This window comes from Cynocephalus volans, chromosome 3, assembly GCF_027409185.1.
Source record: "Cynocephalus volans isolate mCynVol1 chromosome 3, mCynVol1.pri, whole genome shotgun sequence".
Lineage (NCBI taxonomy): Eukaryota > Metazoa > Chordata > Mammalia > Dermoptera > Cynocephalidae > Cynocephalus > Cynocephalus volans.
Genome location: NC_084462.1, coordinates 185,159,112 through 185,186,814, shown reverse-complemented (window position 1 = coordinate 185,186,814; position 27,703 = coordinate 185,159,112). Strand labels below are relative to the sequence as shown.

General features: G+C 43.5%; 1 gene segment (V, D, J or C); it reads left to right on the top strand.

Moving 5' to 3' along the window:
* Positions 1-24,668: 24,668 nt before the first annotated feature.
* LOC134372826 (immunoglobulin heavy variable 4-38-2-like) lies at positions 24,669-25,240 on the top strand (the record flags this gene model as incomplete). The annotated part of the segment is given in 2 exon segments: positions 24,669-25,098; positions 25,227-25,240. Coding segments are annotated over 2 exon segments (444 nt in total), but the record flags the coding sequence as incomplete, so codon positions are not given.
* Positions 25,241-27,703: the final 2,463 nt, after the last annotated feature.

Genomic DNA, 27,703 nt, shown 5'->3' with positions numbered 1-27,703 from the left:
CAAGTTGTAGACTCTGGGTTTAAAACCAGTGGGAGTCTGGATTCCTGAGTGACGTTATGAATCAGTCACCTCTTCTCACCACAACTTCCCTCCTGAGCACGTTAGAATAGAAACAAGCAAGATGCAGATCTCTGTCCTTGTCCCTTACTCCAGATGAGATGCTGGGCTGTTTGCTCCACTAGGCAGAGCATCCTGATAAATTATGCTGGACAAATAGACGTGGGCAACAAGAACTCTTTAAAGTCAGCTGAAGGGTTGAAAAAAAGTGAAACGTAATTGCAAACTAAACATGGTTGCTTTGAATCTACTCCCTGATAATTAGAAAATCTGTGTCATATCTTAGTCTGGTTCTGATATTGATTTGTTATTTCAGAGCATTTGTTTTTCTTTGCCTTTTACCATGTCTTTTAACATTTTGGAAATCTCCAACAAAATGTATGAGTTAATAGGAACTGAAGAATTGGCCCCAAATTGTCCAACAGCAGCTCCTGTCTTGAAATTCATTCAGGGCCCATGAAGGGCTGTCCCTCCATGACATGGACCTGCTCTTGGGACTGAGAGGGAGCTCACAGGGTCAGACACAGCACAGCGTCCACCCCAGCTCCTGGCCTCTTTCTCTGTGGTGGGCAGTGGTACAGAGGGTGGTGCCCACAGTCCAGGAGCAGCTGTCTTCGGCCCCAACACACAGACCTCAAACGGAAGTATGTTTTTAAAATTTTTATATTAAGGATGTTATTACTGCTTGCATGTTAACCATTGCAATTGATTGTGTGTGTGTGTGTGTGTCTGTATTTACAGCTGGAATATCTGATGAGATTGGGAGATTAAATGAAAGATTAACATCCATAAAATGTGAATGAAAACTGTATTTAGGTTGAACATTTTTACACTTTAGATGAACAAGAATGACTGAGGGCAGCTGGAATTTACAAGAGTCTTGATCTCTTTCCAAAACATTGAGAATCCTTTTCCATTCTCCAGAGTAATGCACAGGGCATCGTCTTTGGCAGGTCTCTGTGGATTCTGATGGGCTGTGTCTTATATGGCAGGACGGAGAGCACAAGGCAGGCCTGGAGCTCATGGAGCAGTAACAGTGGAACGATGGAACGAGCTCTCAGGGTGACGAGAACCACCTCATGGGAGAGGGTGCAGGGAAAGGAAGCAGGGGTCGTGCTGGGACCAGAACTGTGGAAGCAAGACCCTGAGCTTGAGTTTATGAGAGAGAGTTGGGCTGAGTCCAAGAGAGCTCAGGAGAAGACAGGGTTTGAAGGAAGGTAGATCTGGCCTCAAACAGCTAGGGTCACATTTTTCCATGTTTGAAACTCAGCAACTTCTCACCCATCTCACAATTACATGTCAAATAATTTTAAAGAAAAAAAAAGCTTGCAGTTTATTAAAAGAAAACAAAAAAAACAGATAATCTCACCTCAGTTCCTCAGCACTTATAAGGACAGAGCTCTCCCACATGCAAATTTTCCTTCAAGCTCCAGGGTAAATGTGGACTCATGGGGAGTGGAAGCTCACAGGTCTGTCCTCAGGCAGGGCTCAGGTCTCTGGGGAAGGCAGAGTTGAGATCTAACAGAAGATGAGACTGTGGGGTCTTCTCCTTTGCCTGGTGACAGCTCCTCAAGGTGAGTGTCTCAGATGACAGACATGGGTCAGTGGGATGGTTGTGACTGCATGTGACTGACAGGTTCTGATTCTCCTTGTCTCCAGGTGTCCTGTCCGAGGTGCAGCTGCAGGAGTCGGGCCCAGGACTGGTGAAGCCCTCACAGACCCTCTCCCTCACCTGCGATGTCTCTGGTTACTCCATCACCAGTGGTTACGACTGGAGCTGGATCCGCCAGCCCACGGGGAAGAGCCTTGAGTGGATGGGATACATTAGTTCTGGTGGAAGCACAGGTTATAACCCGTCCCTCAAGAGCCGCACCTCCATCACCAGAGACACGTCCAAGAACCAGTTCTCCCTACAGCTGAGCTCTGTGACCGACGAGGACACAGGCGTGTATTACTGTGCGAGAGACACAGTGACAGGAAGTCAGCGTGAGCCCAGACACAAACCTCTTGCAGGATACAGGCTGGGTCTGGGCTGCAGGGGGCGCTCAAGGCCCACCAAGCTCCTGTGCCCCATGGAGCAGGTGCAGAGAGGGCATGGGGGGTTCCTCTTGGGATGTGACCTTTCCTCTGCTCTGCTGACTCTCAGATGTCCCCCAGGGTCATTTCTTGCTTTGTTCTTTGTGACTCTAATTCTCATGTTCTCACTGCAGGCAACACAGAGTAAAGTAACTTTTCTCATCTGTAGATAAGATTTTTCCATTCACTGGGACCTTTCTTTTGTTAGGTGATAACATGAGCTGTCCTCTTTCCTGACAATTAAATCATTGTCCCTTCTTGTCCTTTCCCTCAGACAAGCACACATGTCCCCACATGGTTATGATCACCCTACAGGACGTCTGCCTATGGCGTCTCTCTCCTCACTGAGGAATTTTAGCCTGTGGATCTTCATCCACACTGCGGACACTGATGTTCAGGGTTGGTCTCACTCTCTGTCCGTTCCTCAGTGTCCTGGACAGAGAAGCAGATGCCTGAGGACCAGACACAACTCTGATACTTCCATGTGGAGGATTCAGGATGACAAGCACTGAGATAATCAATTAGAGCCCTGCTGGGCTGTATTTTGGGCTGGGATCTATGTACCCTTGGGAACTGTGTTCTAAGACTTGTCTCTCAGCTTCCATGGGGAGAAGATAATCCATGCGGATAATGAGACCAGATGGACAGAGCCCTGAGACCCGCTAACTCCCCACTCTGCTCCCCCAATGTATCCCACAGACACTCACCCTAGTGTCACCATCTGTCTTCTGTTGTGTAAATTCTCACTTGCTCTGTCCCCAGACGCTCAGCTCCACAGGTCCAGAGCCCTGCTCGGTTCCCATCAACCCTCCCCAGTGCAGGTGCAGATCCGAGGCTCAGTGTTAGGGATGAGCTGTGAAGGCAGAGACCTCACGTGGTGCAGAGCAGGGATCCTATGGCTTCCACATATGTCAGGAAATGAGGAAATGCCAAGTCCAAAGGAGGTGATAGAACAGCATGATCCACGGTGGAAATGTGGACAGGCACAGCACACTGTATATAGGATAAGACGTGCTATAGACTGGATGAATTGTCCCTTGATGTCTTTCTTTTTGTCTCCTCTGTGGACTAGGTTTTCACAGAGACTGAATAAGTACTGTCTAAGGTGCATGTGCTGTTTTAGGTTTTCTCTGTTGATGTGGGTAATGTGTGGGGTAGGGGAAGCACTGCACAGTCCCATGATGACTTCTGTCCTTTAGTGAGCTGTGTCCTGGGTGTGACCTTCACAGATGCTTCTCCTTTATTCCTCCCTTAGTGTAGACTAGAAGGTTCTCAGCGCTGGGGCATGGGATTGGCTGTTTCTCTTCTCTCAGGTCAATTGTGCTCTGTATGAGTCCCAACCTATTACAATCAGCTAATTTAGTTTCTCTTGAGGTCACGCCTTGTCATAAATACCATCATGCTGCTGGTGGTGAAAAGAGATCGTGGTGTGATTCAGAATGGTTCCTTCCCCCTTTCTCTGCTAGGAGCATGAGGATCCTTCTATGACATTTTCTTTAACAACCTAGTCAGGCCCCTGAGGTAGAGTTTAAAAGTTTTGGGGATCTCTAAGACCATCTCCCTGGGGTGCACCCAACACTTAGATTTGCCCACTGAGTCTTCAGCAGTTCCCCAGTACAGTTCATGTTTTTCTACCCCCATCCTGGATCCCACGGATATTTCTGCTCATGAGTTTCTGATCGGACAGACTGTGACCCTCTGTACCTTCCTGACTGCATCTTCAACTTTGGGGACAACAGTTTACCCTGTGACTTCACTTCATTTACAGATATAAGAAGAGTTACTGATTTTCAGTTTGTTCAGGATTTTTCTTGTTGTATGGATGGGAGTGATGACGTCCAAGCTCCTTATGTGCAAGTCCTGAGACCAGAACACCTCGTGTCGCACCAGAAAGTCATGGACTGTGTGTGTGTGTCCTCATGATTGCTGCTTCTTTACATCTACTTGTCACATTGAAGGTGTCGAATAGAAGCTGTGCTGGCAGCCGTGCTCACCTCATTCATGATTCTGAGTGACGCCTTGATCCTTCACCACTGTGTGGTCTGAGAGACGCTTTATTTCTCCTTCACTTTTTCATTAATGTTATCTTAACTGATAAATCATAATTGTATTCATTTCTGGGGAACGTGATGTTTTGATAAATGTGGATAATGTGGAAAAATCAGGTCAAACTGATCAACACATGCATCCCCTCACCGTACCATTTTTGTGGTGAGATGTTTTAAATTTACTCTTTTCACTATTTTGAAATTTACAATCTATTATTATTGACTAAATTTCCATGCTATTCGACATATATCAAATAGTCATTCCTTCTCGGAGGGAGGGAACGTATGATTAGATGCTGGTCTCCACTTTTGCAGGATCATTTAGCTGAATATAGATTCCTGGTGCATGGTGGGTGCAGGTTCCAACACTGTAAGTATTTCAAACCTCTGCATTTTTGTTTACACTGATTCTGACATGAAGTCCCCTGTAACCTGTGTCATTCTTCTTTTGTATTTAAGCATGTTTATACCTAACATCTTTGAATATGTTCTGCCATTTTATTATGATAAGGCCTAAGTTTTGGGGCATGGTTCTGTGTGTCTGTGTGTATATGTGTGTGTGTGTGTGTGTGTTTATGTGTGTGCATGTGTGTATCTGTGTTTCTGTGTGTGTGTGTGTCTGTGTGTGTGTAGGGATGTGCATGTATGTATCTGGATGTATTTGTGTATGTACGTATGTGTGTTTGTCTTTATGTGTGTGTTTCTGTGTGTAGGGATGTGTATGTATGCATGTGTATCTGTATGTGTGTGTGTGTGTGCGTGTGTGTGTGTGTGTGCATGTGCATGTACTTCATTGCTGTTATTTTATTTATCCTGTTTTGTCTTCTCTGGGCTTCTTTATTCTGTATTTTTGTGTCTACCATCAATGTTGAAAAATTCTCATCCATTTATATTTAAACTGATTCTATTCTGCTCTCCTTCTGCATCAATGGAGATCCAATTATACACGTTACATGTTTTGCCTTCCCCCCCAGATCATCTATGTTCTGTCTTATTTTTAATTGTTTGTTTTTTTTCATTTCGGCTTGAAATCTTCTATTTGACACGTGACGAAACTCTCTGACTCTTTCCTTGGCAGTGTCTATTCTACTAATGACCCCCACCAACATTCTGAGCTTCTCTTCCTGCACTTTTCTGTTAACCTTTTGTTTTCATCCTTTCTCATATGCTAAGGAAGTTGAACAAGTTATGGAGTCTTGTAACATAATCTCAAAAGGTTCCGGTACAAATTAAAATCACTGGTGGCCTTCAACTTTGCTGTTTAGTTCAGAATTGCTTTAATTCTTTGAGGTCCTTAGCGGTTTAAAACAAATTTTAGATTTTTTTTAATTCCTGTGAAAAAATTACATTGGGGTTTTGATACATATTGTGTTAAATGCTTGCTTGTGTTTGATTCTATATCAATTCCTCAAATTCATGAAAACAAGATTTCTTTCCATCTTTTATGTCATTTCCATTTTTTATCAATGGTTTAGTGTTTTCAGGATACAAATTTTAAAACTACTTGCTTAAATTCATTCCCAAGAATTTAATTTGTTTTTCTGATGCTACTGTAATTGGGATTCTTGTTTAGGAAGTACATGGTAATAGTATAGGAACACCACTGATTTCTGAGTGTTGATTTTTTTATCATGCTATATTGCCAAATTTATTTATTAGTTCTCAAAATTTATAGGTGGAGTTTTTAGGGTGTTATATGTAAGATCATATTATCAGCAAACAGAAGCAATTTTCATTCTCCTTTACTCTGGGGATGACATTTGTTTATTTTTATTACATAACTGCTCGGACTAGAACTTCCAGTTCTATGTTGAAGAGATGTGGTGAAAGAGGGTGGTGTTGTCTTGTTCTGATCACATATAACAAACTTGCAACGTTCACTGTGAAGCATATTGTTAGCTGTGGGATTGTCATATATGACCTTTAATATAATGAGGTATATTTTTTTCTATAACTGATTTGTTAAAATTTTTGTTATAAGAAAGGTATTAAAGTATGGTGAATGTTTCTTCTACCTGTGGTAAGATGATCATAAGTTTTTTCTCCTTCATTCAGTAATGCAGTTTATCACATACATTTGCTTGCTTATTTTGGATCGTCCTTGCATCCCATAGATAACGCCTACTTAACCTTGGTTCTAAATATATTATAAAGCTAAAGTAATCAAAACAGCATGCTAAAGACATACAATCTGACTTAGAGACAAACAGAACAGAGAGTCAAGAAATAAAACCAAACATTTGTGTTCACATGACTTTTATCAAGGTACAAGAACACATAATGAGAAGGGTACAATTTCATCAGAAAAGTTATGCTGGGAAAATTGGATATCCATATGCAAAAGAATGAAATTAGACCCTCTTACAAAAATTCACTCAAAATAGATTAAACATTACTTTTGAATCCTGAAATTATGAAACACTTAGAATAAAACATAGAGGAAAATCTGTACAAAATTGTCCTATGGAAAGCAGCAAGAGCCCTGGACGATGACACAGGACTGGTTGAGAGGGACCTCAGGACCCTCAGTTCAAAAGGCCCAGCTCCGTTAGCACATGCAGAGCAAGGCTGAGAGTAAGCACTTGTTTGTTTCTTTGTTTGTTGTAGGGGTCTGCACCTTCCATTTCTATGAGAAACTCTATACTTGTAGACCTACTATACCTTCCCATATTTAAGTCTAAACTTTCCTAAATCCCAGACTCTGAGAAAACGAGTCAGTTGCTCCAGTCACTTCACCACTTCCTTATTTAGAATTGGCTGTTTTACACAGATGCATAGTCCCTGATTTTATTTGTACCTCTGATCCATTTCAAAGTCAGTGTTTTCAATGTGATTCACTGAGATTATCTGCTGTATGCCCTGAACTGTCATAAAGGGACAGTTTTTACTTATGTTCTAATATTTTTCACAACCTGTAACTTCTTCTAGCTCATTTTAAATAAAAAAAGACTAAAAGATGTAATCCACTGCAAACAAGAACAATTTAAAATTGAGAAAGGAAGTGTCCTAACAGGGTGGGACTAGAAGGCCAAAGAGGGAAGCTGTGAGTCTCGCAGTGTCATCACCAGACAGTAGAAATAAACCAGCACCAGACAGTGGCACCACGTGCCCAACCAGTGTTCAATGTTGCTGTGATCCAGTGACTCCCAGGTGCCTGGAATTACTCTTTGAACACGGTTGTCTACAGTTTTCATCCTAGAAGTGACTCATCACAATACATTGGGTTAAGGGGAGGCAGGGCACAGAGTGTCCATCTCACAGGTCTGCAGATGCAGGAGGAGCTGCGCTTGAGAGAACACCACTGAGGAGTCACCTGTGACCTGAAGCAAGTGACGAGATGATGAACCTGAAGACTGAGTCTGATGTGAGAGTCAAGGCTGACATTGTAGGTGTTGGGGCAGGAGTGTGAACAGATGATTTCCAAATGAGACTGAAGAAGATCGAGCTTTCTAGAAATTTCCAACATAATATTTGTAGTCCCATGTGATTTTGTCACACAGTGGGTAGGGGGCATCTTGTCTATGTGTTTGCCTTAGTGACTTGTCTGTGAGGAACAAGATGTGGTAGAGGTCTTGCTCTCTCTCTCTCTCTCTCCCTCGATAAACACATGCGTACATAAGTATATGTGTGTGTATGTATGTGCATGTATGTATCTGTATATATATACACGCACCACAAAGACTTATACCTGATTCTCCTATAAATGTCTCTTTGTTCTGGCGGGAGCCAACAACAAGATTCTAAACAATTCCAACTGTATCACTGAAGTGACATATAATGGGTTTTTGTCCAGAGAGACTGAAGCCAACCGCTGGCAGCCAGCATCAATATCAATACAGATATTGTGCATGGAGCATTTGAGGATCAAAAGGTCATGGACCTCTCCTTGAACCTAGAATCTCTTTAATTCACACATTTCCTCATGGTCTGCACTGTCAAACCCTCCAAGCTCAATTCCCGCTTCTCTTCATATTTGTCTGGACACAGGAAGACCAGGCAGTGATGCAGAGAAGAGTCTCTGAGGTTCTGTCTCCCCAATTCCTCTCAGCAGCACAAGGTAAAATGCTCAGCCCAGACAAGGACAGACAGAGACCGTCCCCTCTGCTCCCACATTTATATCCTCAGGGGCCTCTTCATGCAAAGCAGACCCCAGTGTCAGGCTGAAAGGCCAGCCCTGGGCTGAGCAGCCCCAGTCTCCTTCCACCAGGAGCCCTTCATCAGAGCATGGGTGTCCTGGTGGCCTCTCTCTGCTGTGAATATATCAGGGATTTTAGGGAAGGAACATGGACATGTGGTGATTTCAGGTGTGTTTTATGTTGATGCTCCTTGTCCCCAGGTGTCCTGTCCCAGATATACCTGCAGGAGTCAGGACCTGGCCTGGTGAAGCCCTTGCAGACTTTGTCTATAACCTGCTCTATATCTGGATTCTCTTTAACCAGCTGTGCTGTGAGCTGAATCCTCCAGGAACAAGGAAAAGGCTGGAGCGGGTCGTTGTGATGTGGAGTGGTGATCGAACAACTATAATACAGATCTTAAATCTCAAGTCAGCATCACCAGACATACCTCCACGAACCAAGCTTATTTAACCCTGAGCAACCTAATAGTTGAGGACAAAGCTGTGTCTTACTGTGCGAGAGACACATACGTGAGGGGAAGTCAGCGTGAGCCCAGACACAAACCTCTTTGTGGGAAGACAGGAGGGGACTTGGTGGTTCAGTGAACCCAGAACACACTACGCAGAAAATTCCCACGAGGAGCAGGTGCACACAGTACCCAGGGTTTCCTTTCAGACCTTGGTGTTTCCTGTCTCTGTTCAGCAAAATTCTTACTCAGGAACTCTTATATTTTATGCATTTGTTTTGTGGATTCCCTTAAAATGTTGTTTCTCTTATTTTAAAATGATTAATGTAAACCTAAAATAAAATTTTAAGTATTTTTTTTGTATACTGGTATAGCATTACATTTTAAACTGTACAGTTTAGTGGCATTTAATGTTTTCACATGGTTTATTAACTGTCACCATTCTTTGGTTACACAACATCCTTATCACCTCATAAGGAAATGCCATACCCTAAAATCAGCCACTTCCCGTTCCTTTCTCTCCGTGCTTCTGAAAACCACTAATATGTTTTCTGTCCCTATGGATTTGCCTATTCTGGGTGTTTAATATGCATCAGATTATACAAGATGTGGCCTTTGTGTCTCCTTCTTTTACATGGTATAATGTTTTCAAAGTTCATTTATTTTGTAGCGTGTGTCAGTACCTCATTTGTTTGTATAGGTGAATAGTTTTTCACTTGTATCAAATTACAATGTTTGTTTATCAATTCATCTGTCCGTGAACATTCGGGATTATTCACTTTCTGGCTACTGTGAATAGAGCTGCTATCAACATTCAGGCATTTGGACTTTGCTTGTAGCAGTTGAGTTTCATAGTTTCTCTTTGCACTGCCTAGCTCCTTGACCTTTGTGTGATGAAAAAGACCATTCATTCTCCAACCAAGGCCCCAAGGACCTTTTTGCTGGTTTTCTAGTTTAGAGACCTGCATGTGAAGGGTCTGTCAATGGGCTCGAGGGGTCTGTGAGCTCCAGACCCAGCTCTAGCTCTACACCAATAAGAAAATTGTTACCAGGAGTTGTTTATTGATCATAACAAATACCTGAAAATGTGGAAGAGGCTTTGGAACTGAGTAATGGGAGGAGGCTGGAAGAGTTTGGAGCAGCAGACTAGAAAAAACCCAGATAGTAGTGAGGGACTGGAAGGCAGGAAGAGAAAATTATGTCCACACAAAAATGTACATTTATGTTTATAGCTGCTTTAATTATAGTTGTCAAAACTGGTCCTTCATAAGTATATAGATAAACATCCACACAATGGAATGTCACTCACCATTGAAAGAACATGAGCTATCAAGTCATGAAAAGAGATGGAGAAACATTAAAAATATATTACTAGGTGAGAGATACCAATGTAGTCAAATAGATTATTTTTATTCCAACTTCATGACATTACAGGAGAAGTAAAACTATGAAGATATTTTTTAATAAAACATTAGGGATTGTCAGGGTTTGGGGTGTGTAAACAGGCCAAGTGATGCAGAATCTTAGGAATATTACAGACAGGAGCCACCTATGACATTCTACACAGACAGCCAAACATAAACCATCATTGTCACCTACTCCTGGACAGTATTAGCTATAATGTATACTTGGTCTGCATACACTACAGAGGACAACTTTTTTAGATGTGGTAGCATGTTACCTTCTAACAATAAAATTACCTATGAGAAACTATATTTAAGTAGAGGACTGAACATCAGTGGTCTGTGCCTGAATTGCAAAAAGTGGTGACTCAGCCTATGCCTTTGGGCACTTTTGATCTACACTCAAATATGATTTTAGAAATAGCTGAAAATTCCACTATGTAATGAGAACTTATGCCAAATTGCTGTGAATGCTGCACAGTGATGATTACTAGGATTTTGAACCATAATATTTTCAGATGTGATTAAACTGCCATTTCCCAAGGAATGTGCACAAGTGATTCAAAAGTTCATGTTTACAAAAATGGCTTCATTGGAATTGTTATATTGGCTTATTATTACTTTTCTTCTGTAGATAATCACACCCTATATTTTCTATGATTTTATTGTGGAAATTTGTGTGAACTCAGCAGTGGCTACACTTAAATTCATCATTGCCGTGGCTATCACAATAGAAGTGTGTTACTGCTCCAGCCACCAGAGTTCTGGTGCCTCCAGTGAAACCTTATTTTGTTTAAAGATTGACATTGGGTCCTCACCCTGTGCTCTCCAGAGAGAATCTGTCCCTCCACCTCTCCCAGGTGCATCTCAGTGTCACACTCACCTGACCGATGTCAATCCGCACAAGAGGTTGCACGAGACAGTCTTTCTGTGACCTTCTGGCTGAGCTGCACTTTCAGGTGAAGATCATGGCCCCTGTCCTTCCTAGTGCCCTGTCCCACCTCCAGAGCTTCTGCTGGCCCTCGTGTTCTTTCTCCAGTTCTGCTGAAGGGCATCTGCTGTTTGCCCAGAGGCTCTTTCCCACAGCTGACATTGTTTTCTATCCTTATCCCATTTCCGCTGCGCTGTGATTCCTTGACGAATAATGATTTTAATGTTTTAGGAAGACAGGGGAGGTGGTTCTGCTCAGAGCTTTGTGTTTTCTTCTGTCGCCTCCCAGTTGCTATGAAATTCCACTAGTACCTGTAGAATACTGGTTTTGGAGTTTTTACTGATGCAAACTAATTTTTAGTACCATAGAGATGGTAGGGAAGGTGGGTCTGGATGCATTTCAGCAGAAGTCACTGTGTTTTTTCCAGTCAGAAGCACCACAAGGGTTGGAACATGGAGGTTTCAATAACGTGTCTTCATCCAGAAGCAAAAGGCTTCAAGGAGAATTGGAACCCACAAATATATGCCCTCGGAGGATTTTACACTACAAATCCTTTACCACATTCAACTTCAAGCAATCCGGTAAATATTTCTATTTGAAGCATATACCAGCCTATATGACATTAGGCGTCCTCTAATACGCTAATATTTTGGTCATCTTTCTCCCTGCAAATACTTACCTTTCTCTAGATTTCAGATCTGTTGGTTGTCTTATAGTGCTAGTTATCTGACGTACTGAAGAAAATTTGCTAAATTTAAACAAATACAAATTAGTTATTTTTGTTATAAGAATTAGAACAAACTTTTTATTGGACATCTATATCTCCAAGCTGAGTAGCAGTTTTATTTGTAATATTCAGAAACCGGAAACAATCTCAATATCAAGCAGCTTCCTATATACAAACAGTGTGTATAGATGTATTGAAATACCTTCTATCACTAAAATATCTGATACACAGAAACATGGCACATTCACAAGTAAGTATGCTGAGTAAAGAAGACAAAAAAATAAAACACATATTGATGATTTTACTTTTATAAATTCTAAAATATTAAAAGAATTCTAAAGTATATTAAAGATGAGACATTGGGAACATGGGTGGAAAAAGAGAATGACTGAAAAGAGAACATGAAAATACATTTAAAGGTAATTTGTTTATTTTGCTGATTGTTATGATAGATGTGCAGGTGTACATATGCGTCAATATGAATCCCATTGTACACTTCCACTGTGTATGTGGTATTTGCTATATGTCAATTCTATGTCATTAAAGCTGCTAAAATAAGTAAATAATTTGGCTGAAAAGAAGTGGTGAAACGATAATCTTGTAATGTCTGAGACTTCTGCAATCACATCTGCATCAATCCTGCATTTTTTTAAAGACAGAATTCAAAAAAGAAAAAAGAAAGTGACCTGCATTTAGGAAACACAAAATGCCAAAAATAACAATAAATAAATAAAGCATGCCATGCTCTTGCCACAGAAACTTGTTCTGCAGACCTCACTAGTCATTTCCCACCCTGTCCTGGAGTTGATCCAGCAAAGACTAGGAGTAGTGTGGTGAGAAGCACAGACCCAGGTACCGGGGCTCAATTTTAACAGATATGTGATGCTGGACACATTGCACAACTTACTTGAGCTTCTGTTTTTAACTGTGTAACTGTGCAATGGAAATAACATTAATACTACATACCCTGTTTTTTCTGCATGTACAAAGATGAAATTAGATGATTGGTGCTAAGTATTTACAAAATATTGCAGATTTTGTAGATTTAGTATACCTCAATAAATCTATTTTTAAAATATACATAAAATAAATACACAATGGGTGCTACTAGTTTAAATAGCACAAGCTAATAATAGGAAATCACATTTTGCTGAATACTGTCATCGCCCACAAAACCTTCAGGGCTGAATCACCATTGCATGAAGGGCCTGCCCCAGTTGACCGTGTGTCCAGGAGCTCACTGGTCCTTCCTCCCAGTGCTCCCATGACTTCTCTCTCACAGGTCTTTACTTTTTGTGTGAAAATGATTCCCATTTCCCTCAATCATATTATTATTAGCAAGGAATACCTTTACGTCTTGAACGAAGATCGGGGTCTTCAAAGTATGTTTGCTTTACACAATGTTTCTTCCAAAAATCTGAGTGTTTCATCATGAGGGATTCACGTGTAACCTGAAAGAAATCGCTCACCTCACGGGCAGGTCTCCATTCTCACGTAACTGCTGTGTCTATTTGGAGACACACACGTGTCCTCATTTAAATTCAGCAACAACCCTGGATTAACTGTGTGAGATGCTCCTACAAGATGAGCTCTGCTGAGGTGACGGCGTCAGAACAGGAACGCAAGAGTGACGCTGCTGCAAGGTGTATGAGGGCTTGTGTAAGACAAGCGGCAACCTCTCCAGGGCCTATTAAAATTTACCACTGCTCCTTCAAAGCTTTCTGTTTGGTTAGATTTTTATAGTTGATTCTCTTCATAATTTCTACAGAGTAAAATCACATTTTATTTTGTCTAGTTCTACTGAGGTATAACTGACTAATAAAAAGTTTATGTATTTAGGGTATATAATATGATGGGTTAATAGATGAATACATTGTGAAATCATTGACATAACATGGCTTAATAACACATCCAACATCTCCCATAGTGACCACATTTGGGGGAGGAAACACTTGTGATCTATTCTCTTAGAATATTAGACGCATGCAGTTCACTGTGGTTTGAAAAACTCCTGTTGAAAGCTTAACCCCAATGTTGTAGTTTTGAGAGTAATAGCCTAGTGGTTGGTCTGTGGGCCATTGGAGTGGATCCTTCATGAGTAGATAAATGCTCCCTGGGCTGGGGGAGAGTTACCTCTTGCTCTGTTATTTTCCTAGAGAGTTGTAAGTTCAAAGGAGCCTGGCACATCCACACTCTCGTGGTGGTTCTTCTCTTGGCATGTGGTCTCATCGCACACGTACACTCCTCTTCCACATCCCACCATAAGCAGATGCAGCCTGAAGCCTGCACAAGATGCAGCTGTCCCAGACTCATGAGACAAATACACCTCCTTTTCCTTATAAATTAACCAGTCTCACGTATTCTTTTGTAGCAACACACGAAACAGACAAAGACAGAAAATTGTTACTGAGGAGTCTGGTGCAGCAATACACACACCTGAAAACAGAGAAGCAGCTTTGAAAGTGACTAATGGAAAGGCGCTGAAAGGGTTTGGAGGAGCAGAGTAGCGAAAGGCTGCATTGCAGTAGGTACAGAATTAAGGGTGATTTTAGTGAGGGATCAGAGCAAGAGAAATAAAGACCCAAAAAAGTGTGAAACTTCTTAGAGATTGGTAAAGTGGGGAAGGAATGGATGTGTACAGGCAACATTGTGGGGCAGCTGCCACCATGACACCATACTGGATGTATTCCCATGTGCATAGAAACAGCACAGCTGTCATGACCACATACAGTCAATAACACAAAGCAATGTGACTGCATTGATTTTTCATGAGAAAGGATGACCCCATAGTATGCCCAAGTGGAAGAGAAGACTGAAATTGTAGGGGGCCATTACCAAGGGTCATGGTGGATGGTAGAAGGCAGACTGTTGCTCCCAAAGACAATCCAATGGAAGGTTATCAAGGCTCTACATGATGCCTTCACTTTGGGTAGAGGGGTAAACTTGGCCACGGTCACTCATCTTTTTACAGGCTGGGGTTTGGCACGAAGAGTTAATAGGTTTGCAGGGCCTGTTCTCTGTGTGCCTACAACAGCTCGGGGCCAAATGTGCCTCCACGGTTGGAACCAGTCCAGCAGGGGGGTTCATACCCAGGAGAAGACTGGCAAGTTGACTTCTACCATACGCCTCCATGCCGGGAATGTAAATGTCTGCTGCTTTTCATCGACAGTTTTTCTGGATAAGGAGAGACTCATCCTACTTGAACAGAAAAGTCCACTAAGGTGGTTGAAGCTCTGCCCAAGGAAGTGATTCCCAGGTTTGGCCTCCCTGCAGTCTTCAAATCCGTTAGGGACCATCCTTCACCTCCCATATAACCCAGGAGATAGCAAAGGCCTTGGGAATACAATATCTTCTACATTCGGCCTGGAGGCCACAGTCCTCTGGAAAAGTAGAAAGGGCCAATTAATTCCTAAAATGCACTCTTGCCAAATTATGCCAGGAAACCTCTACACACTGGGTCTCTGTGCTCCGCATTGCCCTTATGAGTGTGCAATGCCCCAAAGGCAAAGCTTGATTTCAGCCCCTATGAACTGCTGTGTGGCAGACCTTTTCTTTCAACAGACATGCTCACAGATCCTGAGACTGCAGGCCTTATACAAGACATTACCAACTTGAGCCAATTCCAAGCAGCCCAGAAGAAAAATGTAGCTCATGTTTTACCGTCCCCTGGCAGTAACGCTCACGGGGCACCGACAAAGCCAGGAGAACAGGTCCTAAATAAGACCTGGAAGGAAGGTCCTGCTAACAAACAACTAAACCCTAAATGGAAGGACCATTTTACAGTAATTCTAGCAACCCACTCTGCAATAAAGAGAGCTGAAATGGATAGTGGGGTTCATCTCTCCAGGAAGCAGCCTGCCCCCCTTTCATTACAGGAGAGCAATAACTGTGTCCCACCGCTGAAGGAGGCAGTCTACTCCTGTGAGCCTTTAGAAGACCTCGAGGTGCTTTATAAAAGGAGATAGAGGGTTCTACCTCCAGGCCTTACAACGTGCATTATCCTCCTCTGCCTCCGGACCTCCATCTTCTTTGCTGGATCACTGTTACACCTGTGCCACTGCGATGACATGATCCCCTCCACCAGCAAAGGATGCCTCTACCCTCACGTGGTCTACTACTAAAGATGAGTATTAGTCAGTACGGAAAACCTTGTAGTGCCCCGTTTATATCTCGGTTTATGTGTGATTAACCTCACAGTTACAGAAGATCCATCCACAGAAGGAATCTAAAGGTTGATGGCTTTGTCTATCTTCATCATCTGCCTGATATTCAGCTGTCACTGTTCATGTTCAAATGTGGGCCACCGGCTCCAGGATCAGACAGATTCAGTGCTAGGGGTGGTACTGCAAAACAGCAGAGGGTTAGACATCCTAATGCCTGAAAAAGGCATCTTTTGCTTATTTGGGGAAGAATGTTGTTTCACTGTTAACCAGTCAGGCCTAGTGAAGGATGCTGCAAAGAAATTAGCAGTTACGCCATCATGATTATGATTATAAGCACCTGAGTTCTGGGGTGCCTGCGGAAAAATCTGGCATTAGTTCCCACGGCTGTTGCCCCTATTAGGACCTCTGATGATGCTAATTCTGGCCCTGCTTTTTGGGCCCTGTTGACTAAACCTCTTAAGCAAATTTTTCTTTTCTTGTGTAGAGACCATAAGACTACACATGACCATGCAGCAAGGATATCAACCCATTAGAACTGCCACTGGCCCCTACCCCACACCGCACAGGCCACACACCAGCTCACCCCTAACATGCTTTGGACTGACCACAGTCGTTTGTCCCAATTCTGCCCTCCCACTTAGATCAGGTAGGGGGTGAGGTTTTAGGTGACATTACATTAGGGTTTTAACTTGCATCTCGCTGATGATTAGAGATGTTTAACATTTCATCATATATCTCTTGGCCATTAATACGTCTTTTAAAAAGAGATGTCTATGCATATATGTTACCCATTTTTTAATTAGGCTATATTTTCCTTGCTATTCAATTGTGTGAATTTCTTATATTATTTGGATATTAGCCACTTATCAGATGTATGATTTGCAAATATTTTCTCCAGAACCAGACAATTTGCAAATATTGTCTCTTCACTCTGATAATAGTTTATCTGGCTGTGCAGAGCTTTTTAGTTTGATGTAATCCCATTTGTCTATTTTTATTTTAGCTTCCTGTGCTTTCAAGGTAGTAACTAGAAATCATTGCCTGGACCAACATTATGGAAATATTCCTCTATTTCTACTTCTAGTAGTTTTATCATTTTGGGTGTCACATCTGAGTTTTTAATCCATTGTGCGTTGACTGTTCTATGTGATGTGGAATAATCATCCCATTTTATTATTCTTCATGTGGATATACAGTTTTTTCCAAAAATTTTATTGAAGAGATTTTCCTTTCCTCCTAGAAGTCTTGATACCTTTGTCAGAAATCAATTGACTGCAAATGTGTGCGTTAACCTTGGGGCTTTTCGTCCTGTTTTATTGGTCAACACATCTGATTTTACACAAGAGCAATGTTGTTCTGATTACAAACATTTTATAATATGTATTGAAATCAGAGGATATGATGCCCGAAGACTTGCTCCTTGTGCTCAAAATTGTTTTGCCTCCTAGGTCCATTTCTAATGTTGTACAAATTTTAGAATTGTTATTTTATCATTTCTGCAAAACAATATTGAAATTTTGATAGTGATTGATTGCACTAAACCTGTAAATTTCATTAGTGATATATATATGTTAACAATATTAATTTTTGCAATGCATTAACACATGGTTTATTTCCAGTTCCATATCCTATTCAATTTCTTTCATCAGTGTTCTGTAGTTTCTAGTCTATAAATCTTGAACTTTCTTGGTTAAACCTGCTCCTGACATTTTTCTGGATGAAAGCTGGGCCAGACAGCTCACTAGAAGTGCTTGGAGCGTGTTCCTCCAACAGAAAGGACAAGAATAACTAATATACACCCAAATATTGACAGGAGTATTTCTGGGTGTGTGGGGGAGATTGGCAAGATCCTGTGGAGCTCAACAGCCTGGGGTGGCATCACGGAGAGACAGAGAAGCACACGGCCTCATCTGCCAAGACTTTACCACCTTGATCATTGCAGGAAAAACTTTCCCTTGTGGAGAATAGCTAGGAAGAGGGCCAACACCAGTGCTTATCCTTACCTTAGAGGCCTGTAGTCCATACTGCAGGAGGATTCCTTGCAAGCCCACAGCCAAGCACGGGGAGCTGCCTAGGATGCACACACTGCACTTCAGGAGCTCACACTATGCACCTCCAAACCCCTGCCCCATGACGAGCTAATGCAGTGTGGAGTGGTCTTGCGGTGGGATGCACTGCCCAGGGCCAGAAGCCGCTGCACTTCCCCTGGCTTAAGGCTTTGTTTTTATTTCAACACACTCACAGGAGAGGCTACAAATCCCTGATCCCAGCACTTTAACTTCTGAGCCCAGGAGAGAATGTGACTGCAGTCCTGCAAATCTCGGAAGCCCATCCCAGGCCTGCTGAACTGAAGCACCTTCACATCCCTGGCCAGAGATCAAACAGGTGGAAAACCACCCACCCACCCCATCAGAGGGCTGAGTTCTGTGTGCCCGAGCTCCAGATCCAGAAGACAGCTCACAAGTCCCAACCCTCACAAACACACCCGTGGGATGGTAAAAATAAAGCTTATCACTCTGTCTCTGAGAAGCGGCCAGGGGATATTGCCCTGAAATCTCCAATTGCAGCATTACCCACTGCCTACAAGGTGACTGGAAGGACCCCCTCTTTGCGAGCCTTCTTCACAGCCTCACCCACCATCCAAGAAGCAGTTGTCTGGGCCCCACCTCTGCAGGCCAGCCCTGCAGGTTTGCTCACCACCTGAGAAGTGCTGGCCAGATCCCCTACATTCAGGCCTCCCTAGTGTCCTCAACCACGACCTGAGAAGCAGCTCTGCAGCCTCTCCCTTGGAAGACGTGCTCCTGAAGTGCCACCAGAAGCACGATCTCCCGCCTGGCCCAGATAAGTGCAGTAGATTGTCTGCCAGAAGACCCGCACACAGCCAACTGAGCCAAAGCATGTCTGCTGTGAACTGATTGAATTGTGTCCCCCAAACTCATTTACTAAAAACTTAATTCCCACTGTAACTGCCGAGGTTCAAAAATCCTATTATGGTAATTGTAACGTGGTATCTTGAAGAGGTGATTGGACTATAGGACTGTGCTGTAGTGAATGGACTAATAATGGTTGTCGGGGTGGGGTTTGAGGGCTTTTAAAGGGGAGCACATGAGAGTCTCTCTGTCTCTGATTCACCGTTTTCTGACATGTGAGACTCCTGCATTATTGTAAAGCCAGCACCAAAGAATGCCCTTGTCATATGTGTTCCCTAGACTTTGGATTTCAAAGCTTCTGAACGTAAGCAATTAATTTTCTTTTCTTACAAATCACCCGGTTCCAGGTGTGTTTCTATAAGCAACACACATGGACTAATACACAAAATTGGCACTAAAAGTGAGGTGTTGCTTATAACTAATGCTTGAAAATGTGAAAGTGGCTTTGGAACTGGATAATGGGCGAAGGCTGGAAGAATTCGAAGGAGCAGACTAGAGAAAACCTACCTGCTGGTGGGAATTTAGAAGAAAAGGAAACCAGGAAAAATTTGGAATATTTTAGACAATGGTTAAGTGGTGTTGGCAGGATGCTTATGGAAATACAGACCGTAAAGACCATTCTAAGGAGGTTTAAGGAGTAAGAAGGAGTTTATTGGAAACCGAGGGGAAGGTCACTCTTGCTATGAACCGGCAAGAAACTTGGCTGCATTCTGTTCATGCCCAAATATTTTGTGGAATGTGGGACATCAAGGTGCTGACTCAGGATATTTCGTGGAAGAAATTTCTAAGAGCAGAGCATTAAAGAAGCTGCATTGCTAGTTACAACAGTCTATGTGATGTTACGACAGAGGATGTAGATAGTAAAGCCAGAATTTACAATACAAAAGAGATAAGAGGGCAAAAAATTAGAAAACTTTCAACCTGGTCACAAAAGCAAGAGTGTAGAACAGGGATCATTTGCAGAGGAGAAGAGCAAAGGAGAAAGGGATTATGAGGACAGAAAAAAGGCCTTGAAGGCGTATCAGAAGCTCATGTAGGCTGTGCTTTTCATCACAGGTCTAGAGGGCTAGGGTTACAGAATGGTCTCAGGGAACAGGCCCAAGGCTTCCTCCACAGGCTCGCTGACCAGGGCCTCCTCAGGAGCTGCTCCCCACTCCATCACCCTGGTTGCTGCAGCTGTGACTAATTTGGCCCCAGGTTGGCTGGATCCACAGCTTTGGAAAACATGAGAGTGAAGCCTTGGCAGTATCCAAGTGTTGATAAGTCTGTAGGATGACAGAAAGGCAGAGCTATGGTGTCTTGGGAGCCTCCACCACATTCTAAAAGGAGGTCTGAAAAAGGCTGCACACCCAGGAAGAGATCGTTCTCAGGTGCTGAGTCAATACAGACAGCTTTTGCTAAAGCAATGTGTAAGGAAAATTGAAGGAAAATGGTCAGGGCCCCTCAGATGTTCAGAATCTTTCCGTGAATTGGATGTAAATATTACTGTGAATTAGTGCCCAGGTGTTCCTGGCATGTCTGACTTGTACCCAGGTGTTCCTGGATTATCAGACTTAAGTATAAAGGATGAGTAGCTCTGATGTGCAGGGCCCTCTGCCCCCGACATGCCCACAGGGGGCCGTAGCGAGGCTGCTACTGTTGCCATAAGCAGTTGCTGCTGCTGCTGAGGAAGCTGAGGACTGAGCTCACATTGGAATGAATGTGTCTAATCTTCCAATAACTCCTGCAAACTTTCCCATTTACCTAACTCATGACATGCACATGAAGGGTCTGTCATCCAAACTGTGACACAGCCTGGGAAGTGAGGGGTCTGTGACCAAGTCTGGACAATGGGTTTGAAGGGTTTGAGCCCTAACCTGACACAATGCCAAGCAGAATCATAGGTTGGAGTTTGAGCAGAGAAAACCCATCAACATCATGCCTAGTGGAACCATGAGAGTGGCTTCGCCATGGAGACCCCAACTTATGTGGCTACCAGTGTGCAATGCCAGCCTAGTGAGCTGAAACATGGCCTCAGACCAGGAAATCCATAGAAGCAGAGATGTCTGAGGACTTGGGGACCCAACCACTTCACCAGCATACAGAGGACACTGACCATGGAGTCAAGATATATGATTTTCAGCTTTGAGATTTAGTACCTGCCCTGGTGGGCTTTTTAAACTTGTTTCGGACCTGTCGCCCCTTTCTTTTGGGTGATTTCTCCCTATTGAAATAGGAAAATGTATCCTATGCTTGTCCCACCATTGTACATCGTCAGTAGATAATTTGTTCTGATTTCACAGATGGGACTTTGAACCTTGGGCTTTTGAGTGGAAACAAGTTAAGTTTTGGGGAATGGAATGAATATACTTGCTTGTGGGAAGAACTTGAACTTTGGTGGTACAATGCTGTGGATTGATTGAACTGTGTCCCACAAAGCTCATATACTAGAAGCTTAATTCCAACTGTAACTGTTGAGGGTGGGAAGTCCTATCATGGTAACTGAAATGGAGCCTTGAAGAGGTGGTTAAATTTTAGGACCATGCCATAGTGAATGGTTTAATAATGGTTGTCAGGGACGTGGTTCTGAGGGCTTTAAAAGGAGAGCATGTGAGAGTCTCTCTCTCAATCTCTCTCTCTCTCTCTCTCTCTCTCTCTCTCTCTCTCTCTCTGTTTTGCCGTTTTCTGCCACATGAGGTCCCCATTGCTGAAAATCCACCAAAGAAGGGATTCACCAGATGTGTTCCCTGTACTCTGAATTTTACAGCCTGCAAAACTGTAAGCAATAAATTTTATTTTCTTACAAATCACCCACTTCCATGTGTGTTGTTATAAGCAACAGAAACAGACTAACACAGTGTCCACACCCGAGATCCAGAGAAATAATCAAGCTGCCATGCCCTGGTAGATCCTCCCCTGAGTCTTTGAACAACTGCACACACATGCATCTGAGTAAGAAATAGCTAGACTTACAAGTCCCAGGCTGGCCCACCACATTCAGGCACTGGTGATCCAGTCCCCAAATGCCTGGCATGCCACACACCCATACCCAGTCGGAAAATCAGGCCATCAACCCCATCTGCAATGAGCCAACTGCTGACATGACTGACCCACAGTGAGCAGGTGCACACCCCAAGCCTGAGAGTCAGCACAGCAAGTCTGCCCCAGAAAATCCACGCCACCACTGCCACCAACCTCCCAAGCTTAGGTCACCTATTTTATTTTTATTTTTTAACAATAGATCCACCCAGAAAACACAAACACTTCTATTACAAGTTAATATCCAGGATGCGTATGAGGCTAGCAGGACAATTATGATACAAAGAAACAGTGTGCAATTAACTCTCCAGGACACATAGTGTCCTCCTGCTCACTTTGTATCTCGAGGGACTTTTCCTATACACTGTGACAGTTCAAAACAGGACTGTGAAGATGAATGGGTTTTTTATGTGTTACAACAAATTGCTCAGCATCAATCAAAAGCATCATTACAGGTTGATTTCAAAAAAAGACCAATAGCGTGTGTGTGTCTGTGTGTGTGTGTGTGTCTGTGTGTGTGTGTGTACATTGGTGGAAAGAGATAAAGCTAGAGAAAGACAGACGGAGATAGAGAGAGATGACACCTGTTTAGTGTATTAGACTCCAATCCAATCAAAACCTTATTTTTCCCCTTCATCCTGAGATCACAGATACCACACGTGTTGATCTTTTGATGTAAGTCAGGGCCACATGGTAAATTATGCCATGTACACAGTTATAACACATACACTCACAGCCTGGCTACTTCATTTCAACAGATACAAAGTTTTAGCTACGCAAGATGAATAAGTTCTAGAATCTGCTATACAACACTGTGCCCGTACTTAACAATACCATATTGTGCACTTAAAATGGTTAATAGGGAGATCTCGTTTTGAGTGTCTTTGCAACAGTTAAAAAATATCCCACCTGAAATGTGTTTCCATCTCCTCTGTTCACTGTTATATGTCAGTCCACAAGTTGTAGACTCTGGGTCTCAAACCAGTGGGAGTCTGGGCTGAGTGACGTTATGAATCAGACAACTCTTCTCACCACAACTTCCCTCCTGAGCACATTAAAATAGAAACAAGCAAGATGCAGATCTCTATCCTTATCCCTTACTCCTGATGAGATGCTGGGCTGTTTGCTCCACTAGGCAGAGCGTCCTGATAAATTATCCTGGACAAATAGACGTGGGCAACAAGAACTCTTTAGAGTCAGCTGAAGGGTTGGAAAAAAAGTGAAACGTAATTGCAAACTAAACATGGTTGCTTTAAATCTACTCCCTGATAATTAGAAAATCTGTGTCATATCTTAGTCTGGTTCTGATATTGATTTGTGTTTTCAGAGCATTTGTTTTTCTTTGCCTTTTACCAGGTCTTTTAACATTTTGGAAAACTCCAACAAAATGTATGAGTTAACAGGAAGTGAAGAATTGGCCCCAAATTTTCCAACAGCAGCTCCTGTCTTGAAATTCATTCAGGGCCCTTGAAGGGCTGTCCCTCCATGACATGAACCTGCTCTTGGGACTGAGAGGGGGCTCACAGGTTCAGACACAGCACAGCGTCCACCCCAGCTCCTGGCCTCTTTCTCTGTGATGGGCAGTGGTACAGAGGGTTGTGCCCACAGTCTCAGAGCAGCTGTCGTGGGCCCCAACACACAGACCTCAAAGGGAAATATGTTTTTAAAATTTTTATATTAAGGATGTTATTACTGCTTGCATGTTAACCATTGCAATTAATTGTGTGGGTGTGGGTGTCTGTGTGTGTGTGTGTGTGTGTGTGTGTGTGTGTGTGTGTGTGTGTGTGTGTGTGTGTGTGTGTGTGTGTGTGTGTGTGTATTTACAGCTGGAATATCTGATGAGATTGGGAGATTAAATGAAAGATTAACAGCCGTAAAATGTGAATGAAAACTGAATTTAGGTTGAACATTTTTACACTTTAGATGAACAGGAATGACTGAGGGAAGCCGGAATTGACAAGAGTCTTGGTCTCTTTCCAAAACATTGAGAATCCTTTTCCGTTCTCCAGAGTAATGCACAGGGCATCGTCTTTGGCAGGTCTGTGTGGATTCTGAAGGGCTGTGTCTTATATGGCAGGACGGAGAGCACAAGGCAGGCCAGGGGCTCATGGAGCAGCAACAGTGGAACGATGGAACGAGCTCTCGGGGTGACGAGAACCACGTCATGGGAGAGGGTGCAGGGAAAGAAAGCAGGGGGTGCTGGGACCAGAACTGTGGAAGCAAGACCCAGAGCCTGAGATTATGAGAGAGAGTTGGGCTGAGTCCAAGAGAGCGCAGGGGAAGACAGGGGTTGAAGGAAGGTAGATCTGGCCTCAGACAGCTAGGGTCACATTTTTCCATGTTTGAAACTCAGCAAATTCTCACCCATTAAAATTACATGTCAAATAATTTTAAAGAAAAAAAAAAGCTCGCAGTTAATTAAAAGAAAACAAAAAAAACAGATAATCTCACCTCAGTTCCTCAGCACTTATAAGGACAGAGCTCTCCCACATGCAAATTTTCCTTCAAGCTCCAGGGTAAATGTGGACTCATGGGTGGTGGAAGCTCACAGGTCTGTCCTCAGGCAGGGCTCAGGTCTCTGGGGAAGGCAGAGTTGAGATCTAACAGAAGATGAGATTGTGGGGTCTTCTCCTTTGCCTGGTGACAGCTCCTCAAGGTGAGTGTCTCAGATGACAGACATGGGTCAGTGGGATGGTTGTGACTGCATGTGACTGACAGGTTCTGATTCTCCTTGTCTCCAGGTGTCCTGTCCGAGGTGCAGCTGCAGGAGTCGGGCCCAGGACTGGTGAAGCCCTCACAGACCCTCTCTCTCACCTGCGATGTCTCTGGTTACTCCATCACCAGTGGTTACTACTGGCACTGGATCCGCCAGCCCACGGGGAAGAGCCTTGAGTGGATGGGACGCATCTATTCTAGTGGAAGCACATATTATAACCCATCCCTCGAGAGCCGCATCTCCATCACCAGAGACACGTCCAACAACCAGTTCTCCCTGCAGCTGAGCTCTGTGACCGACGAGGACACAGGCGTGTATTACTGTGCGAGAGACACAGTGACAGGAAGTCAGCGTGAGCCCAGACACAAACCTCCCTGCAGGATACAGGAGGGGTCTGGGCTGCAGGGGGCGCTCAAGGCCCACCCAGCTCCTGTGCCCCATGGAGCAGGTGCAGAGAGGGGATGTGGGTTCCTCTTGAGATCTGAGCTTTCCTCTGCTCTGCTGACTCTCACATGTCCCCCAAGGTCATTTCCTGCTTTGTTCTTTGTGACTCTAATTCCCATGTTCTCACTGCAGGCAACACAGAGTGAAGTAACTTTTCTCATCTGTAGATAAGATTTTTCCATTCACTGGGACCTTTCTTTTGTTAGGTGATAACATGAGCTGTCCTCTTTCCTGACAATTAAATCATTGTCCCTTATTGGCCTTTCCCTCAGTCCAGCACACATGTCCCCACATGGTTATGCTCATCCTACAGGACCTCTGCCCATGGCGTCTCTATCCTCATTGAGGAATTTTAGCCTCTGGATCCTCATCCACACTGGGGATACTGATGTTCAGGGTTGGTCTCACTCTCTGTCCTTCCCTCAGTGTCTTGGATGGAGAAGCAGCTGCCTGAGGGCCACACACAGCTCTGATACTTCCATGTGGAGGATTCAGGATGACAAGCACTGAGATAATCAATTAGAGCCCTGCTGGGCTGAATTTTGGGCTGGGATCTATGTACCCTTGGGAACTGTGTTCTAAGACTTGTCTCTCAGCTTCCATGGGGAGAATCCATGCGGATAATGAGAACCAGATGGACATAGCCCTGAGACCCGCCCACTCCGCACTCTGCTGCCCCCAATGTATCCCGCAGACCCTCACCCTAGTGTCACCATCTGTCTTCTATTGTGTAAATTCTCACTTGCTCTGTCCCCAGATGCTCAGCTCCACAGGTCCAGAGGCCAGCTTGGTTCCCATCAACCCTCCCCAGTGCAGGTGCAGATCCGAGGCTCAGTGATTGGAATGAGCTGTGAAGGCAGAGACCTCACGTGGTGCACAGCAGGGATCCTACGGCTTCCACATATGTCAGGAAATGAGGAAATGCCAAGTCCAAAGGAGGTGATAGAACAGCATGATCCACGGTGGAAACGTGGACAGGCACAGCACACTGTAAATAGGATAAGACGTGCTATAGACTGGATGAAATGTCCCTTGATGTCTTTCTTTTTGTCTCCTCTGTGGACTAGGTTTTCACAGAGACTGAATAAGTACTGTCTAAGGTGCATGTGCTGTTTTAGGTTTTCTCTGTTATTAGACAGAAGCCCTGTTGATGTGGGTAAGGTGTGGGGTACGGGAAGCAGTACACAGTCCCATGATGACTTCTGTCCTTTAGTGAGCTGTGTCCTGGGTGTGACCTTCACAGATGCTTCTCCTTTATTCCTCCCTTAGTGTAGACTAGAAGGTTTTCAGAGCTGGGGCATGGGATTGGCTGTTTCCCTTCTCTCAGGTCAATTGTGCTCTGTATGAGTCCCAACCTATTAGAATCAGCTAATTTAGTTTCCCTTGGGGTCCATCCTTGTCATAAATAACATCATGCTGCTGCTGGTGAAAAGAGATCGTGGTGTGTTTCAGAATAGCTCCTTCCCCCCTTTCTCTGCTAGGGGCATGAGGATTCTTCTATGACATTTTCATTAACAACCTAGTCAGGCCCCTGAGGTAGAGTTGAAAAGTTTTGGGGATCTCTAAGGCCATCTCCCTGGGGTGCACCCAACACTTAGATTTGCCCCCTGAGTCTTCAGCAGTTCTCCAATACAGTTCATGTTTTTCTACCCCCATCCTGGATCCCACGGATATTTCTGCTCATGAGTTTCTGATCAGACAAGCTGTGACCCTCTGTACCTTTCTGACTGCATCTTCAACTTTGGGGACAACAGTTTACCCTGTGACTTCACTTCTTTTACAGATATAAGAAGAGTTACTGATTTTCAGTCTGTTCAGGGTTTTTCTTGTCTGGATGGGAGTGATGACGTCCAAGCTCCTTATGTGCAAGTCCTGAGACCAGAACACCTCGTGTCACACCAGAAAGTCAAGGAGTGTGAGTGTGTGTCCTCATGATTGCTGCTTGTTTACATCCACTTGTCATATTGAAGGTGTCAAATAGCAGCTGTGCTGGCAGCCATGCTCACCTCGTTCTTGATTCTGAGGGACGCCCTAATCCTTCACCACTGTGTGGTCTGAGAGAGGCTTTATTTCTCCTTCACTTTTTCATTAATGTTATCCTAATTGATAAATCATAATTGTATTCCTTTATGGGGAACCTGATGTTTTGATAAATGAATATAACGTTGAAAAATCAGGTCAAACTTATCAACACATGCATCCCCTCACCGTACCATTTTTGTGGTGAGATGTTTTAAATTTACTCTTTTCACTATTTTGAAATTTACAATCTATTATTATTGACTATAATTTCCATGCTATTCGACATATATCAAATAGTCATTCCTTCTCGTAGGGAGGGAACATATGAGGAGATGCTGGTCTCCACTTTTGCAGGATCATTTATCTGAATATAGATTCCTGGGGCGTGGTGGGTGCAGCTTCCAACACTTTAAGTATTTCAAACCTCTGCATTGTTGTTTGCACTGATTCTGACATGAGGTCCCCTGTAACTTGTGTCATTCTTCTTTTTATTTCAAGAATGTTTATACCTAACCTCTTTGAATATGTTCTGCCATTTTATTATGATAAGGCCTAATGTTTAGGTCATGGTTCTGTGTGTCTGTGTG